Below are 20,303 nucleotides of genomic sequence, written 5' to 3'. Positions count from 1 at the left end.
TCCATCTGTTTCTCTGATACTTTGTTAGCCCCCTTTTTCCCTGTTCTTCAGTGGTCAGGACCCCCATGGACCCTCACAGAGCAGGTACTATTTAGGTGGTGGATCATTCTCAGCACTGCAGTAACTCTGACGTTTTGGTGGTGTGTTAGTGTGTGTTGTGCTGGTCTGAGTGGATCAGATACAGCAGTGCTGCTGGAGGTTTTGAACACTGTGTCCACTCACTGTCCACTCTGTTAGACACTCCTACCTTGTCAGTCCACCTTGTAGATGTAAAGTCAGAGACGACAGCTCATCTGCTGCCATACAGTTTGTGTTGGTCGTCCTCTAGTCCTTCATCAGTGGTCACAGGACGCTGTTGGCTGGATATTTTTGTTTGGTGGACTGTTCTCAGTCCAGCAGTGACACTGAGGTGCATTGGTGCAAAACTTTGCCATTGAAAAGTGATTTTTGTGGTTTACCAAACAGGCACGGTCAGATATATGAAAAGATCAGAGAGGAGGTCACTGCTCTTCAGTGCTTTTACCTTAATTATTTACCATAGATATAAACACCCAGATACTGCGTTATCTGTCGTTCTTTATCTGAGGGTTTTTTTTTTTGGAATTATTATTCTGTCAAAGTACAAGGTGGTTCAAAAAGATTAATTTGATTTCAAAATGATTTATTTTACTTGTAAATCATCACAGATCAATGCAGTAAACTGTAACTGGTTTAAATGAGCATAAAGTTTATTATGTCATTTTACAAGAGCTCAATATGAACCTCCTCCAGCTGTACAGACATCATCAACGCCATAGTCAAATTCATCCCATACTCAATTGAGCATGTCAGGTGTCCCTGCGCTCGCGGCTCTTTCAGTGTGATTTCGGAGATCGTCCAGTGTTGTGGAACCAATGACGAACACCCTGGGCTGTTGGAGTTTCACTGCCCATGAAAATCATGTTGCACAGTTATGACTGATTCACTCTTATTGAAGTGGAGACTCAGGGGTCTCCATCTTCTCGCAGACTGAAGGGAGCCGTCTTCCACTGACAGCCAGAAACTCTTACAATTGGTATGTGATTGGTTCTTTTACTAAATCTGCCCCGTAGTCTACAGTTGCGTTTGGAATAGCTTCTGTGTTTAAGGGGCAACAAGTGCCTCTCAACTAGTCTACTAATCCAGGGGTTCAACAGTACATCAGTGTTGCCAGATTGCAGGGGCCCTGCCAAATTGGGTGGATTTTGGTTGAATTTGTCAGGAGAAAAAGTTCGTTGGCAGGTAGACAGAATTTGGCCTGGTTTGTCATTTTTTTTGTGGGCTGAAAAAGCGCATTAAATGAATAAACTGCAATTCTTAATAATACAGCTTAAACTTGAATAGGTCCAACTTGTCCCCACATCCAATGCGAAGAGTTAACTTGTCCTTGTTGAGAGTAGCCTCCCCATCTGTATCGTCTGCAATCAACATAAGCATTTAATGTACCCAGTTTATTATTGATGATGATGTGCTTTCAGGCCTAACACGTCATAGATTATCCAGTTCACATGGAACTACTCACTGTGCAGAGTTCTGCAGTATTGGCATGGACTGGCATCTGTTCAGCTTACCTTATAATGGTTATAGCTAGAATAGTTATGCTTGCGGTTGTATTGCTATCCATTGCCTTTCTGACTACATGGGTTCGTGAGTCCTATTGTATACAATGCATTCAATTTTTTTAATTTTTATAGAAACATTTTTGCCAGCTCAGCAAGTTTACTTTGCATTACTTTTACTTTACATTAAAAGCTTTTGGTTCTGTATGGCTGTATAAACACTTTTTTGCTAAAAGCTTTTTTGGAGCTGCTCGTCAACCCACATCACTAACGTGTTGGTAATCAGCATCTACACGTTCACGCGTGTTGTCAGATATTTGCTTTGTGGTATTGGTATTGGTATCGGCGATACTGGTTCTGCATTTAAGTGGCAGTAGCAGCGCCAATACCGATATGCTATTGGTATCGATGCAACTCTAGGCAGCACCCTAACTACAGAACTAGGCAGCTCTTTGAGATTTACATATAGTCACACCATGGATGGTGAGAGGGGTGTGTTGGGTTGGTGGGAAGGTCACAGTGGATCTTTTATCTAAGCTCCTCCCAAGTTTGAGAAGCATTTCTGCAAATAGCAGCGGTAACAAGAGAAGTTACAGTTGATGGTCTGTGCCATTTACATGTCAGCAATTACATGAAAATAGTGGTAATAAAGGTTCTTATTGTTTATATCAGCTTGACATTTTCTGCCAGTAAATTGAAACTCTTGGTGACAAAATAAACCACTTTAAATGCAAGATGATAATGCTTTACTGTGAGCGAGGGTTCGAGTCAGGTTGGGGTTTCAAATTTAGGGGGTATGAGTTAGTTTGGTTGTCTGTGTCCTTCATGTGCAGACCTCTAATATATACAGAATCGGGAGAGTTGTGGCCTGGGGGTTAGGGAACCGGTCCTTGAGCAAGACGCCTAACCCCCAACTCCTTGTTTCTGTGCCTTTCACACGGAGTAAAAAGGCACTTCTGAGGGCAATAATGACTGTTTATTGATTATAAACATAAACATAAGGGGCCGTCATGGCCTGGAGGTTAGGGGACCGGCCTTGTGGCCGGAAGGTCGCCGGTTCGATCCCCAGAGTCAATAGTACATGACCGAGGTGTCCTTGAGCAAGACGCCTAACCCCCGACTCCTTGTTTCTGTGCCTTTCACACGGAGTAAAACGGAACTTCTGAGGGCAATAATGACTGTTTATGTTTATAATCAATAAGGGGCAGTCACGGGCTGGAGGTTAAGGAACCGGCCTTGTGGCCGGAAGGTCGCCGGTTCAATCCCCAGAGTCAACAGTACATCACCGAGGTGTCCTTGAGCAAGACGCCTAACCCCCGACTCCTTGTTTCTGTGCCTTTCACACGGAGTAAAACGGCACTTCTGAGGGCAATAATGACTGTTTATTGATTATAAACGTAAACATAACGGGCTGGAGGTTAGGGGACTGGCCTTGTTCCCCAGAGTCGACAGTACATGACAGAGGTGTCCTTGAGCAAGACACCTAACCCCCAACTGCTCCCCGGGCGATGCGGATAGGGCTGTCCACTGCTCTGGGCAAGTGTGCTCACTGCCCCTTAGTGTGTGTTCTCACAGGCATTTATGTGGTGTTTCACTGATTGGATGGGTTAAATGCGGAGGTGAAATTTCCCCGTTGTGGGACTCACTTAATCTTAATCTTAATATTTTTGAGCTTGTGTCTGACAGTGGGAATAATTCTGAAATCTCTAAATTAATATTTGTGTTGCTGGAATCTTAATTGATGCTCTATTTGTTTATTTCTGCTGCCTGTGCCTTTTTTTAAATGACATGTTTTAAATAGTAGTTTTTAACTGTCTAGTCTTAAAAGGGCTGTATGAGAATTGTATTAGTGGTAAAACTCAGCAAAGCCAGAATCAGTGTAAATTGTTATAACAGTAAGTGTGTCTTCTTTTGTCCTCAGATGGCCACAGAGGTTCTGGAGGGCCTGCTAGAGGAGGACGATGAGGTTGTGCAGGTAAGTGAATGAATAAAATGTACTGAATTTGTGAAAAGACCAGCCTCCCTTTAAATAGTGTGAATATTTAATGGTGAAAAGACCAAGAGAAATGATTCAAATTACATTTGCTTTTAAAAAGTGCTTCTTCTAAAACTTTAAAAGTCAAGCAAGTCCTAAGTTTCCTTTATTAATCTGCCCTTAAGTCTCACTTTTGGAGCTGTTAGATGTTTGTGTTGAAAAATCCAACTATCAGAGGTCATTATTTTTTCATTTTTCAAACCTTGATGATTTTGTAGGAAAAGATAATCCACTTTGTTAAGGAAGGAGGAATCACTGTTTTCACTTACACCGATCAGGCATAACATTACAACCACCTCCTTGTCTCTACACTCATTGTCCATTTTATCAGCTCCACTTACTGTATAGCTGCACTTTGTAGTTCTACAGTTACAGACTGTAGTCCATCTGTTTCTCTGGTACTTTCTTAGCCCACTTTCACCCTGTTGTTCAGTGGTCAGGACCCCCATGGACCCTCACAGAGCAGGTGCTATTTGGGTGGTGGATCATTCTCAGCACTGCTATAACTCTGACGTCGTGGAGGTGTGTTAGTGTGCGTTTCACTGGTACGAGTGGATCAGACTCAGCAGTGCTGCTGGACTTTTTAAGCACCTGTGTCCACACCCTGTCCACTCTATTAGACACTCTTACCTTGTCAGTCCACCTAGTAGATGTAACAGCAGTGCTGCTGGAGTTTTTAAACACCTCTGTGTCACTGCTGGACTGAGAATAGTCCACCAACCAAAAATAGTCCACCAACCAAAAGCGTCCTGTGGGCAGCGTCCTGTGGGCAGCGTCCTGTGGGCAGCGTCCTGTGACCACTGATGAAGGACTAGAGGATGACCAACACAAACTGTGCAGCAGCAGATCAGCTGTCGTCTCTGACTTTACATCTACAAGGTGGACTGACAAGGTAGGTCCACCACCACGTCAGAGTTATAGCAGTGCTGAGAATGATCCACCACCCAAATATTACCTGCTCTGTGAGGGTCCATGGGGGTCCTGACCACTGAAGAACAGGGTAAAAGGAGGGTAACAGAGTATCAGAGAAACAGATGGACTACAGTCTGTAACTGTAGAACTACAAAGTGCAGCTATACAGTATATATAATATAGGGGATGAATTGTAGTCCTCACTTCTGTTCATTTACACCCTGCAGGAGTGTGTGTGTGTGTGTGTTTGTGTGTGTGAGGGAGATTGAGGGCCGGAAAGATGACAGGTTGTATGTTAGCATGTTCTAGCTAGTACATCTTCTCTTGCGTGTTGGAATCGGGGAGCTGCGTGTGATTAAGTCCTGTATGTCATCTCTTTCTGTTGTGGCTGCAGTTTGGCAGCCGCTTCTTTAATGGGCCTCTATTTTCAGCGGGCTTGACAAGTGGTGCTGACTTTCAGTGCAGCAGACGGCTGGATAAATAATGTATGTATGGAGACCTGCTGGAATAGAGTTTGTGCGAAAGCTCCCGGCTCCTCAGTTTAGCTCATCAGGCATGGAAATTAGGAACGCTGCAGCAGATCCAGCTGATAGCGCTGCTGACACATCATGCAAAGCGCCATGCGAAAACAATTCATATACATGCCTCTAAGTAAATATGGCTGCATATTTTGTCTCAGTCCCAGTCACTCAGTCACACATTGGACAGACACATACAGTTCTTAGCTTAGGTCTCAGTGGCAGGTTGCAGAATACATGCTTGAAAATAGTTTTTATTTATTTATTTTTCTAATACAAGCGTATGCATGAGTTTGGACACCTGGTTATATATATATATATATATGTATGTATGTATATGTATGTGTGTATATGTATGTGTATACACCGGGCAACTTTATTAGGTACACCTGTTCAGTTGCTTGTTAACACAAATGGCTAATCAGCCAGTCACACGGCCACAGCTCACTGCATTTAGGCATGTAGAGGTGGTCAAGACAACTTGCTGAAGTGCAGACCGAGCATCAGAACGGGGAAGAAAGGGGATTTAAGTGACTTTGAACGTGGCGTGGTTGTTGGTGCCAGACGGGCTGGTCTGAGTATTTCAGAAACTGCTGATCTACTGGGATTTTCACACACAACCATCTCTAGGGTTTACAGAGAACGGTCCGAAAAAGAGGAAATATCCAGTGAGCGGTCAGTTGTGTGGACGAAAATGCCTTGTTGATGTGAGAGGTCAGAGGAGAATGGGCAGACTGGTTCCAGATGATAGAAAGGCAACCAAACCAAAATCTCTGAGGAACGTTTCCAACACCTTGTTGAAAGTCTGCCATGAAGAATTAACGCAGTTCTGAAATAAAAGGGGATCCAACCCTTTTACTAGCAAGGTACCTAATAAAGTGGTGTGTGTGTGTGTGTGTGTGTGTGTGTATATAGATGTTATAAACATCTAAACGAAAATGATGCCTTACTTAGCCATGGCCATGCATTACAATCTTGTTCCCATGTGCTAATTGAAGTGGCCATGACTTAGTAAGGCGTACATCCCTGTAGAGGATGTTACCATATTTTACCCTTAAATGGAAATAATGCCTGGCCACGCCTTATTAACATGTGGGAACGAGATCCTAAAACGTGGCTATGACTTAGTAAGGCATGGTCACGTGGCCACGACTTCATTTTCTCATTCCCACGCCTTACTAAGACGTGGCTGATGGGTTAGGATCTCGTTCCCATGTCTTACCCAATCATATTTTCCCTTAGAAATTCAACAAAACGCAATTTGACTGTGATGTTCTACTTTTTGTATACAACTGTAGTTATGTATGTTTGAAATTACATAATAGTTAAATAGCTTTGTGTTTGACCACTTCATGTTAAGATTAAGTGACCCTTATTAGTCCCACAACGGGGAAATTTCACCTCCGTATTTACCCCATTCGTGAAGTGAAACACCACATACACTCTACTGAGCACACACACACTAGGGGGGCAGTGAGCACACTTGCCCGGAGCAGTGGGCAGCCCAGTCCGCAGCCCGGGGAGCAGTTGGGGGTTAGGTGTCTTGCGCAAGGACACCTCAGTCATGTGCTGTCGGCTCTGGGGATCGAACAGGTGACCTTCCGGTCACGAGGCTGGTTCCCATGACTGCCCCTTGTTATCCACAGAATAGTCTGTGTGCTTTTGGTAAACAATTCCAATTGCTGACTTCTGTTGCTATTGCTAATAGCTAATAGTATGGAGGTGCTCTCATGCCATTACATTACCTAAAGCCAAGGTTATCTTGACTTACACCCCGATTTTAGCCCGATTCTCAGTCTGGCTGAGTCTGAGTTGGTCAGCTCTAGTTTGCAGATTTTTGGGTCAGACTCAGATTTCTTTCCTCCCAATGGCGATTCAGACCAGTCAGTGTTTATGAAATGTTTGATTTTTTTTTACTTGACTCTGAGCGAAATCTATTGTACGTTGGTCAACGACTCAATCTGAACGGGATTCCTGCAACAACCAATGAAAAGAGAGAGAAGAACGAGTTTGGAACCCAAAAAGAATCCCACACTGATCACATTTTTAAATCCATGATTCACTTAAACATGTTTACCTGCTCCATGTTTGTTTGTTTGGGTCTCTGAGTAACGGGAGAACACTTGAGTTTGCGCACGTTTGCGTGAGTTCAGTTGGTTCTGTTGGGTTCAGCAGCATCTGAAAAAACGAGTAGTGTGCAATCCCTAATCATTTAGTGTTGATCCCCAGTATTTCAGTCACCCCAAAAAGTCGTATAACGTGAGACGCCCAGTCTTTTATAATCTGTTCAGACTTTAAAAGTCGTGTAGTGAACCCGTAGTTTGAGACTTAAAGCATCAAGTGAATCAGATGAAAATGTCCTATGGAAAAAAAAAACCCTACAAGCTCTTGTTTGCAGTTGTGGGCTGGTGGTTAGGGAACTAGCAGTTCGATCCCCTGAGCCGGCAGAATGTGACAGAGGTGCCCTTGAGCAAGCCACCTGACCCCCAACTGCTCCCTGGTGCTGTGGATAGTGCTGCCCACCGCGCCGGGCAAGTGCGCTCACTGCCCCTAGTGTGTGTGTGTTCACTAGTGTGTATGTGGTGTTTCACGGCATAGATGGGTTAAATGCGGAGGTGGAATTTCCCCATTGTGGGTCTAATTAGGGTCACTTTTTCTAATCGAATCTAATCTGGGGACTTGGAGACCTCCCTGGTGGAAATGTGTAATTGCACAATTGCGTGAGACATTAATTTGTAAAGTCATATGATGTGGTCCAAAAAACTCCCATGAAATAAGGCTATACAGGGTGAGTGTAGCTGAGGCGCTAATGCTGAGCAAGGTTTGCACCAAGCCCACTTTTTACTGCAGATTTGATGAATCGCTCAGTCACTCGCTGTGCTAAATCATTGTTACATTAGAAGTGTTACTTGTCTGTCTAGCGTCTCCCTGAGCGCCTGTTTTGTCGTGCTAATGATGCAGTGTTCTTGTCAGAAGGAGTTCTAGTGTGGGCCTCTGTTCGGTGATTGATCTTCCGTTGTGTCTAGCTGTGTGTGTGATGTGTAAAAAGTCATAAAATCTGTGTCTCTGCCTCCTCCTTAACACCGCCACCAAGAGCACGCTTCATAAATCAGCCGCACTCCTCCGTTCCCTACATCCATTTCTTTCATAACTAGCACCTTTTAGCTCCACCAGCTGGTGGGGGAATGTGACTGATAAGACCGTTGCTCATGGGATACGCTGCATCGTGCAGCGTCACATAGCCGAGATACACTGTATGAAGTGAGACCTGAAAAAACAGTTCATTTTTACACTTGGTACAAACTTAATGAAAAAAATTTTGGCATCAGTTCATTGCCTCTTCGCAGACTCGGTGTTTGAGCTGAAAGATGCAAGCAAAAAGACTAGACTAGTATCATTAGGTTAGGTAGTCTACCTTTAGCATATGTCTTTATGACTGACTGCATTTCTCTGTTACATTTTAAGCCACAGGTAATCTACTGTGGCTTTCTGTGGTCTCGATATGGCTTGAATTTAAGTGATAAGTGATACTTTTTTCATCCCACAAACGGGGAAATTCGTGAAGTGAAACACCACATACACACTAGTGAACACACACACTAGGGGGCAGTGAGCACACTTGCCCGGAGCGGTGGGCAGCCCTATCCACGGCGCCTGGGGAGCAGTTGGGGGTTAGGTGTCTTGCTCAAGGACACCTCAGTCATGGACTGTCGGCCCTGGGGATCAAACCGGCAACCTTCTGGTCACAGGGCCAGATCCCTAACCTCCAGCCCACGACTGCCCCCTTAATGTAGAAATGGAAAAATTCTGTGTGCTGAGAAACTGAACAGTGCCCAGAGTCGTCAAGTGCTGGCGAGCATCAACACGTAATATCGGCAGCGGTGTGAATATATGGCCGTTTTAGCTTTTAATGCTTTTCTTGATATCAGGTATTCAATTTACATGTGGAAATTGAACTCTTACTAGTAAAAATTCTGTTTTTGATATCAACAATTAAAATTTTACTAGAGGGAATAAAATTTTCATGTGTGTAAATTGAATTCCTGATATCAAGAAGAAAAATATTAAAAGCTAAAACGACTTGCAATAAACTCATGAATGATCACTAGCAAAAATGTCATTTTAACTAGTACATAATGTTTACTAGTCAAAAAAAATATTTTCACATGTAGAAATTAAATTTTTATATCAAGAATTCAGTTTTGACTAGAAAGAATTACATTTTTAAGGATTAAATTCTTGATGTCAAAAATTAAATTTTTTCACTTTTACTTTTCACTGATAAGTTTATGATCAATAGAATGTTCTTTGTGCTAGTAAAAATCAAATTAGTGATATCAAGAATTACATTTCTATGTGTGAAAATACAGTTTTTACTAGTAAGAAGTAAAATGTAAAATGTGTAAATTGAATTCCTGATATCAGAAAAAATGGATGGAAAGCTAAAACGGCTTGCCTTATACACACCTTCATTACGAATGTTTTTCATTTTGGACGTGACACTGTCTGTCCACTGTGCAGTGGCCTTTAGATCTAAGCCTTCGCTTCAAGTAAATAAAAATAACTAAAAAATAAAAATATAAACACATCTGTGATAATTTCTGAGATTCTAGAAGTACATTACCACTAAGCTAACAGTGATACACATGAACATATCTCAACTGTTCGAGGTTAAACAAGGGCATTCTGTGTTATTCTGTTATTACACCCAATTATTATTATTACACATATGAACTGTTAGGTACTGAGTTTTGCACAGATGAACCACACTTGTGAATCACACGCTGAGGGAGGAGTTATAGAGTTTGATGGTCACAGGTAAGAATGACCTCCTGTGGCGCCCCGTGGTCATTTCGGTAGAATGAGTCTTGCACTGAATGAGCTCCTGTGTCTCATCACCGTGTCATAGAGTGGGTGGGAGCCATTGTCCATAATGGCCTGCAGCTTAGACAGCGTCCGCCTCTCCAACACTGCAGTCAGCGAGTCCAGCTCAACACCCACAACATCACCGGCCTTGCGGATCAGTTTGTTGAGTCTGTTGGCGTCTGCCACCCTCAGCCTGCTTCCCCAGCATGCAACAGCACAGAGGATAGCACTCACCACCACAGACTCATAGAAGATCCTGAGCATAGTCCAGCAGACGTTGAAGGACCTCAGGCGCCTCAGAAAATAGAAGTTGCTGAGTATGAAGAAAATTTGAAACACTTTTACTGGATATATTTATATAGAGCAGCAGAAACTGGCTCTTGGTTTGTGGAATGTAACCTCACTACGGGGGAAGGAGCTGGAGCTTGTGCGGGAGGATGAGAGGTACCAACTAGATATATTGTTTTGGATTGTCCATAATGAACATCGAGTTCGGACACAAGGGTGTTCATAAGTGTACATGGTACCAGAGCTCCTTGGCTCAGAGGTCAATGATCGACTTTGTTGGTGAAGAGATGTGCTGAGCTGTCAACTGATCATCATCTGGTGGTGAGTTGGATCAGATGGCACGGTAGGCCCAAACGAATAGTGAGGGTGGAGGCCCCTGTTCAGAATGATTTTAACTCCCACCTATGGGAGAGCTTTTCTCATGTCCCGGAGGAGGTTAGGGGATACGGAGTCTGAATGGACCCTGTTCAAAACCTCCATTGTGGAAGTTGCCAGGCATAGCTGTGGCCAAAAGCTTTGGGGTGCCTGTCAGGGCGATCACCCAAGAACCCCCTGGTGGATTCCAGTGGTGAGGGAGGCCGTCAAGCTGAAGAAAAAGGTCTTTAGGGACTGGATGGCCTGAAGGACTCCCGATTCAGCAGGTGGCAGCTGCAACGGTGGCAGAAGCAAAATCCAGAGTGTGGAAGGAGTTTGGTGAAGCCATGGAAAAAGACTTTCAGTCGTCTTTAAGGAGGTTCTGGACAACTGTCCGGCGACTCAGGAGTGGTCGGGGTGGCTGCGCCCAAGCTGTATTCGGCTGGGGTGGAGAAACTCTGACTTCAATTGAGGACATTGAAGCTCCACTTACTATATAGGTGCCTTTTGTAGTTCTACAGTTACAGACTGTAGTCCATCTGTTTCTCTGATACTCTGTTACCCCCTTTTACCCTGTTCTTCACTGGTCAGGACCCCCATGGACCCTCACAGAGCAGGTACTGTTTGTGTGGTGGATCATTCTCAGCACTGCAGTAACACTGACGTTGCGGTTGTGTTGTGCTGGTGTGAGTGGATCAGACACAGCAGTGCTGGTAATCAGATAAATTACCTTTTTAAAGCATGCAGGAAATCAGTATTAATTATAACCTCATCCAAAACAGCAGCAGCTAAAGAGCATAATTATTACTAATTTACTTATTTAGTTCAAGTAGCATCTTGTAAATGAAACCGCAGCTTTATTAATCAGATAAACTAGCATTTCAATCAAAAATCTAAATGATAGTATCTTATGAATACAATTTCTAATTTAGTCACTTCATATGAATAAATATGCTAATCAGATAAACTGCTTTTCAGTGTATTCATCATATACACTATATTGCCATCCAAATCATTGAATTCAAGGGTTCCAGTCACTTCCATGACCACGGGTGTATAAAACCAAGCACCTAGGCCTGCAGACTGCTTCTACAACATTTGTGGAGCCTTGACCTTAGTCAGAGCTTTTAACTGAAACTGAATCTAAAATTCTTTTACTTTGACTGACCCTGTACCTTAATAATGTTTATTTTAATGATGTTTATTTCACTACTAGTACTATAGTAATGAGTTTTTTTTTATTTATTTATTTTTTATTAGAGACATTTCTAGCTAGGGCGGCACGGTGGCGTGGTGGGTAGCGCGGAGGGCCTGGGTTCGATTCCCCGGCCGGGTGACCGGGGTCCTCTCTGTGTGGAGTTTGCATGTTCTCCCCGTGTCTGCGTGGGTTTCCTCCGGATTCTCCGGTTTCCTCCCACAGTCCAAAGACATGCAGTCAGGTCAATTGGACATGCTAAATTTCCCCTAGGTGTGAGTGACTGTCTGTGTCTGTCTGTCTGCCCTGCGATGGACTGGCGACCTGTCCAGGGTGTATCCTGCCTTCCGCCCGAAGACTGCTGGGATAGGCTCCAGCATACCCCCGCGACCCTGTCGGAGAAGCGGCTTAGAAAATGGATGGATGGATGGCAATTCTAGTTAATTCTGAGCATAACTCAAATATGCTAGCTAATATCAGACTAGCAAACATAGCTTTGAACAGTTGGACACACATAATCATAACATTTTTCATTAAAGTACAAAAAAGTTCACTCAGTTGCAGAAAATGTGTGTTTTGTAGTTCCAGTTATTAATATTGCACACTGATTTCCAGACATTTACAAAACAATGGGATCTGACTGCTCACCATGTGGCCATGAAGGACAGGGATGCAGCCTTACTTCCGGCTCTAAAGTGCAAGGGTGTGGCTTAAATGAGAGGCTCCACCTGTGGCCTAAGGCTGCGTTCACATTACCAGGCTGAAGTGGCACAAATACGATTTTTTGCTCTAATGTGACTCAGATCTGATGTTTTCAGGGCTGTGTGGACACAAATCAGATCTTTTCAAATCCGACCTGAGCCACTTTCATACAGTGTAGATCGGACACGTATCCGATTCATGGCCATGTGAATGTGCAGAATGGAATTCATGTGCTTTTATTCCGCTGCGCCATCATTCAGAGTTACTCTGGCAGCAGCGCCGAACAGAAGTTAAAGCCTGTAAACAGTGGAAAAGCAGCTCATCTCACTCTTTTCTCCTTCGTCTGGCTCTAATAATGAAGCTGAGAGCTGATCAGAGTTAATGATCTTCTCAGCGAAGCTCGTTCTGCTCGTTAGTTTGTGTTGATGATGCAGGGATTCAGTCACGTGACGTTACTGAGTAGGATGAGCTCATGAGGGTCATTTCAGGCTGGTTCGTTCACATTAATGACAGATTTGAATCACTTACCTAAACGAGTGTGAACCAAGTCTTCATCAGTTAACAAAGTAGAGGTTTAGTGCTTTACTCTGTGTCATCTGACATTCAGTCGTGTGACATTTGCTCCTATTTGCATTTACGCCATTTGGCAGATGCTCTTATGCAGAGCGACGTACAATCATTTTACACAGGTAGGCCAAGGTTGTGTTAGGAGTCTTGCCCAAGGACTCTTATTGGTATAGTGTAGGGTGTTTACCCAGGGGGGGGACTAAACCCAGTCTACAGTGTAGAGGTGTTACCCACTACATTAAACCAACCATATTTGTTTATATTACACTTTGCTACTACGCAGCACTAATGGCTTAAGCTGAGCAAGTTGGCATGTGTTGTTAAGGGCATGACTAAGAAGGCAGGGAACACACAGCCAACCCTATTCTGGTGTTTCACGTGACATCACACCGTTTAGTCGCCCCCATTTTGGGGACCGAATCAGGGCGTGACTGCGCCACACGATGCCTTTAATTAGCTGTGCTGTGTGAACGATTCACCAGCAAGACGCAACAGAAGCCGAGAGACGAGACACACAGACCTTTAATTCAGTGTTTCAGACTCCAGGCTTGCAGCCGCTGCACTGTGTAGTTTAGTGTTTCTCTGCTGTTCACACCTCGTTCAGCTCAAGAACGGATTAATTAGCTCATAATATCAGGAATTTTAACCAGGAAACCACAGTTATGCAGTGCAGGGGTTTCAGGACTGGAGCTGAACTCTGAACTAACTGCACTAACAAACTTACAGAACCACGTCTGTCGAAACACGACGTCGTTTTCCGAGCCACGACATTCAGTCTGATATTTAACGTCTATGTTTCTCCATTCAAACCTCATTTAAATCTCCAGAAACAGAGAGTAAAGTTATAGCGGGGGTCTGCAGCTCCGTCAGGGGGATGATTGTTTACCTCTCGGCTGATAACATTAGCTAAAGTTCTCTAACGGCCTGCATTGTAAACGTAGCCTTAGAGAAAGTTAAGTGATACTTTTTTAATCCCACAAACGGGGAAATTCCATGCATTTAACCCATCTGTGAAGTGAAACACCACAAACACTAGTGAATATACACACACACTAGGGGGCAGTGAGCACACATGCCCGGAGCGGTGGGCAGCCCTATCCAGCGCGCCCAGGGAGGTTAGACGTCTTGCTGAAGGACACCTCATTCATGGACTGTCGGTGCTGGTTCCCTAACCTCCAGCCCACAACTGCCTCCACACAGAAAGGCCCCACCTGGGATTCGAACCGGGGACCTTCGTGCTGTGAGGCAACAATGCTATTCACTGCGCCACCGTGCCGCCCTGCATAGGTAAGCCTTCACCCAGCATCATGTGATTGGGGGAAACCTAGTTAATGGATGGAAAATGGCAACACTACCACCGTTTTATGATCTCCCTCAATATCAATTGTCATATTGTGATGTTTTAACACATTTAATGTTAAAACTAACACCCTGTGCTCTTTTGGTTGTATAGAGTTGTGTGTCAAACACAAGAACCCTTTGGGAAGCTTTGTTTTTAGTTTGTTTCTCCAGCTCCTTCATGCGTTTTCACTAAACCTGTTTAATTCTAAGCCCTGTAGCTTGCCTCCTTCCCTCCTCGGCAGCAGAAGTACAGTCGGTATGAATCAGTAAAAACAGTAGAGGGGGCATTTGCTAATATGCATGGGGGGTACGCATCAACCTTGGAGACTTCAGCTCCTCTGTTCTGTAGAAGTGGTGACAGAATCATGCCAGCCTCCTCCGATACACCCCCCCGATGCCTGCCGTGTGACAGATTGAGAGCAGATAGGGAGCATCTGAACTTTTAACTCCATCCAGGAAAGTCAGAAGTTGGGAAGAAAGCGAGTTTTTGAGGTGGGAACTTTTGATGATGCTTTATTGAAAACCTTGGCGTAGTGTTTATAGAGTAATTAGAGGTGAAAAACTAAAGCACACACCCACGCATGACAACTAATCCCAGCATGCATTCTCCTCCAACCTCTACTATCTGGTTGAACTGTTATTATTGAAAGCGCAGACGTATTTGTTCTTTATCCGTCTACAGAAAGGACTGTTTTTCAGTCTTGATTGCAGGCTTTGATATTCATATCTGAACAAGATATGAAAGCAAATGTTTTGCTTTTTCTTGTCGTGCATTTGCATTTGAAAGTCTCCGTCTTTGTCATGAATTCTGTATTGTTGAGTCGTTTTAAGTGCTCAGCTGCCCTTCAGTGAGGATTGTTCTTTCAATGAAGTTGTAGTGGAGCTTCAGTTGGGCCAATTTGGTCCAAACTGGAACACATTGTACAAATTCCAGTAAATAAAACCCTAATATCTTTCTCCTGTCAAAATTTCAAATCAAGGATGTGCAAAGTAGCAGCAGTTAAATGTCACAGAACTAGATCAGTTTTCTCTTAATCACACCAACAGGTTCTCTGTGCTTCACCATCCACATGGCCATATCTAAGCCTAAACATCACACAAACAATACACATCACACCAACGTGAGCGTGGATCTCTGAGTTCCTTCCATTATGTAATCCTATTCCACTTCCTAAGAGCAATATTCTTGAAACAGTGTAATTTTGGACAGTGTCTTTCTTAAACTGCTGCTCTGTAATGGTACTGAATGCAGCCCAGCAGCGATGCTGACCTCCCCAAAATGGCAGCACCATTGACGTGCCTGGCTGGACTCAGTGGTATCTATGTATGTACACACCGATCAGACATAACATTCTGACCACCTCCTTGTTTCTACGCTCGCTGTCCATTTTATCAGCTCCACTTACTGTATAGCTGCACTTTGTAGTTCTACAGTTACTTCAGTGGTCAGGACCCCCATGGACCCTCACAGAGCAGGTGCTATTCGGGTCGTTCTCAGCACTGCAGTAACACTGACGTGGTGGTGGTGTGTTAGTGTGTGTTGTGCTGGTCTGAGTGGATGAGACACAGCAGTGCTGCTGGAGTTTTTAAACACCTCATTGTCACTGCTGGATTGAGAATAGTCCACCAAACAAAAATAGCCAGCGTCCTGTGTGCAGCGTCCTCTGACCACCGATGAAGGACTAGAGGATGACCAGCACAAACAGTGCAGCAGCAGATGAGCTGTCGTCTCTGACTTTATGTCTATAAGGTGGACCAACAACGTACGTAGGAGTGTCTAATAGAGTGGACAGTGAGTGGACACAGTGTTTATAAATTCCAGCAGCTCTTCTGTGTCTGATCCACTCGTACCAGCGCAACACACACTAACACACCACCACTACGTCAGTGTTACTGCAGTGCTGAGAATGATGCAGCACCCAAATAGTACCTGCTATGTGAGGGTCCATGGGGGTTCTGACCACTGAAGAACAGGTTAAAAGGGGCTAACAGAGTATCAGAGAAACAGATGGACTACAGTCTGTAACTGTAGAACTACAAAGTGCAGCTATACAGTAAGTGGAGCTGATAAAATGGACAGTGAGCGTAGATTGGCCTGATTCGTGTATCCATGAGCAGCACTATCTTCAGCCATAATTTGGCAAGCGGTGGCGAATGTTTGTGGCAGACTTGTTCTCTGTGAACAGTTCAATTTGAACGATCGAGTAAACGTTGATTTTCACGTATGTTCACTGAGAAGTACCTCCAGAAACTTTCGGGACATTTCGAAATGGATGTTACAGCTCATAACATGAAGTAGGACGGCTTTTAACGTTAACCTTAAGCTAACGTTAAGGTTAAGCTAGCTAACTCGCAAGCACAGCTGTTACTGAGATGAATCTTCTTCGTCCAGTGAGCCGATGACTTTCCTTTTCAGATGCTCCAACATGGAGGATGTGCTCCCATTCCAGCTGAGGTCAAATTTACAAATAGCAAAGCTGCCACCTTTTTTACGGAGTTTACCATGAAATTCTCCCACACTTATTGTTCTTGAGGCTGCCATCGCACTTTGGTTAACTCTCCAGTAAGTGGTAATGTCATCATTTATATTCGACTAAAATAGTCGAGGCACCCCTACATGGGTATAAAAAAGTCCAAAACACACCATATTTTACCCAAATGCTGAATAACATGTGCAGGAGAGCTGGTTACCATGCTAATGACGTTAATAGCAGTTATCAGAGTGCTGATAAATAAAATATAGAAGAATATCGCTGTTGGAAGACAACTTTGTGTCTCTAAAAACTTTCCAGGAGAAGGAAAATAACCTTTTTGTTTTCAATGGAAGCAGGAATTTTTGCAAGTAATTTTGCTACGTTTCTTTTTGTCCATTCATCATGAAATTTGATATACAATGTAAAGGGCAACAGGCGTTTTCAAATGGTCTCAAAAACTTGGGTCATTCTAAAGAAACGTCCACTTTTTTTTTTTTTTTTATCTGTCCATAGGAGTCACCGGTGTTACCCATCCTCCATAAGGAAGGTTATACCGGTGACATTTTTGATTTAAAAAAATGCATTTTAATAATTGCTGCTACAGAACATCAAACCACATGTTGTCAATCATGGAATATCCACTGACATACGTAATTTAACCCATATGTTTTCTATTATTTCACAATTACCTAAGTATAAAGTCGGTCACACCAGTGACTTCAGCTAAAAGCTTCATATGAAATCATGAGCTAAATGAGAAAATCTCTGCTAACTGAAAAGACACAGTGGACTCACCATGTGCTTTTCTTCATAGATCTTCAGAAAACGGGTAAAAGGAAGTCAGTTGATGTCATCAGTGTGGCTTTTATTTCAAAATAAGAGATTTTTTGTTATGCACTAATATCAGTGACACGACTTCCATTACATGTTTTATAATATTTATCTGGCATTTGTTTTCTTTGTTATTTTTATCCTATATTCCGTAGTCATGTATAGATTATTACAGTTAAAATAGCAGAAAAACGTTTTTTACCTCAAAATCTGGCCTCGGCCTTAAAACATGACCATGAGGACGAGCTCTTCTGTGGTACCTGGAATTCTGAATAGATGATTTAAAAGCCAATAATGCTAAATTGATGGCTGAAGATGCATCTCCATGCATGTCGTGCACAAAAAAATTGTGTACCCTGCCCGGGAAAGGGTCACCGGGACCTACCCCTGGAGCCAGGCCTGGGGGTAGTGTTCCATGGCGAGCGCCTGGTGGCCGGGCAGCCCACGTAATCTGGCCGGGCTCAGCCCGAAGAGGCAACGTGGGGAGGCCATGTGGGCCCACCACCCGCAAGGTCCAGCATGGGGGAGCGGTGCAGTGCCATATTGGCAGTGGGAGATTGCGGGGAGGCCCTAGGTGGCCTAGGCCCCTGCAGCAGAAACTAAAATAACATGCTTTATTTTAAAATATGAAGAAATTGTGACCCTAACTTTTAAAAATTTTTATTTATTTATTTATTTATTTATTTTAAAGTGTACTCTATCTGTAAACGCTGTAACACAAAAATGGACGTTTCTGTAGAATGATCCAGATACAAGTCTTTCTTCTGGCAGCAGCGATTTAAATGAATATCCTATAATAAAATCATCAGGTGTCCAAAATTAAGCTTAAATTCTGCTGTAACGAATATGTTAAATAATGCTTTTAAACAGCGGTTGAAACGCTTTTTAATCTGGACAGACGTTCCATCCTGTCCTCACGCGGTGCTGATATTGTGAGATGTTGGCTTCGCCTGTTTGATATTAGAACTCTAGTCCTGCACGAACATCCAGGTTCATAGAGCGTATTGGACATAAAACATACCTTTTTCTGACCAAAGAAATCAAACTTTCGCTTGGCGGCACTAAGCTGTACTTTCCGGGCTCTATTTGCTGTTTATGTCCCTTTTTCTCATAAGTGTGTTTCCCGGGTGGACCTCCGTGCCGGGTTGTTGACTTCAGCGCGTCGGATTAAAAAATGATTTAAGGTGGTGAAGAATAAAGTCAGCTTCAAAACTAAAGCAGCAGGAAATGCACGATAAACGTGATCTGAGAAAGTAAGAGAAGACGTCCTCTGGCAGGAATAAACTTAACGATGCCGTCTTCTGCTAATTTGGTGAACAAAATCTCTTTTTTATTTCTATTTCTAACTTTTCAGGTCATATTTTATGTTTGTTTTTATGTTTGCCCCCCCCCCCCCAATATGTAACATTCCACAAATAGACAATAAATGTCTATTGAGATGTGTAGTGTTGTCTTATTTATGTATTTACACTTAGATTATCAATGAAACTTGGAAAGGTGCCCCATTTTTTCTTATGACTATTTTTGTAAAAAGAATATATATAAATAATAATAATAATAATAATAATTTTATATATTCTGAGTCTAGGCTCGCTTCATGTCCAGAAAAAACCCACGTTATAAGTGTCTCTAATAACTGTGTAGTTACATGTGAACAACATATGCTACAACAGTTTAACTACTAATGATTTGGTCAGTGTAACATGGATTACAGAAGTACTGCCTATGTTAATTACACAAGTGTACACAATCTTCCACACAGGAACTGTCCTGTAGTGCAGTGTTAAAGCTACACTTTAAAATAATGGACAGTTCCTATGTAGTTACTATGTAATTACTGTGTAATAATGCAGTTTTAATATAGACATTGCTTTGGGGGAAATGCAACACATTTAATTAATGTAATAACAGTTACATGTTAATATAAGGGGACGTCTGCTGTTCTGTCACATACACAGAATGGTTTGAAGCTGATACTGGTTACAGTGTCACAGCACTAGCAGCATAAATGCTGGCTAAGTGTTAGGAAAGCTGGCAGATACAGTGCAAGTGACATCTTAATGAAAGTTATTACATAATTCCTTTTACGCTGGAAAAACCTGAAAGAAAAACTGCTGTTCCTGTCTGATTACAAATGTTATTACATGTGTTATTACCCTTTGTGTAATTACATAGGTGAGAGTAGGCAGTTATAACTATTTAAATACACTTGTGTTATTACATGAGGCAAAATTTGTTGACACATGTAATTACATAAGGTTTACTTCTGTAATCCATCTGTAACAGTGACTAAATCATTAGTAGTTACATTGTTGTTGCATATGTTGTTCACATGTAACTACACAGTTATTAGAGGCACTTAATATAAAATGGGACCACATTTATTTTTACCTTAGTACGTCACTTTGTAGTTGTTATTAATGGGTTGCTTTTTTAATTGAAAGAAAAACGGTTACATTTCACTCCAACTGCCTGATCCTCACCGCTTCTTTGGCTGCACCGAGCTTTTGTGTGTATTTCCGGCTTTGATGCCTGAAGGTTTACTGGCTTCCGTCTCACACACACTTTTCTTTTAACGTTTCTGGGTTTCTGTCAGTTTAATTCAGTGTTTTTGGGATGGTTGCTGTGCAGTCGATTAGATAA

The 20,303-nt window shown here is 42.9% G+C and overlaps 1 protein-coding gene across 1 annotated transcript in view; it reads left to right on the top strand.

Annotated features, from left to right (window-relative positions):
- Positions 1–20,303, top strand: part of si:dkey-12j5.1 (probable assembly chaperone of rpl4) — a 215,966-nt gene that overhangs the window by 137,944 nt on the left and 57,719 nt on the right. The window contains exon 9 of the mRNA XM_017695782.2: positions 3,499–3,552. Coding sequence (XP_017551271.2) covers positions 3,499–3,552 — 54 coding nt within the window. The remainder of the gene's footprint in view (positions 1–3,498; positions 3,553–20,303) is intronic.

Source organism: Pygocentrus nattereri, chromosome 24 (genome assembly GCF_015220715.1).
Source record: "Pygocentrus nattereri isolate fPygNat1 chromosome 24, fPygNat1.pri, whole genome shotgun sequence".
Taxonomy (NCBI): domain Eukaryota; kingdom Metazoa; phylum Chordata; class Actinopteri; order Characiformes; family Serrasalmidae; genus Pygocentrus; species Pygocentrus nattereri.
The sequence above is the reverse complement of the archived record's forward strand: the minus strand, read 5'-3'. Positions and strand labels throughout refer to the sequence as shown.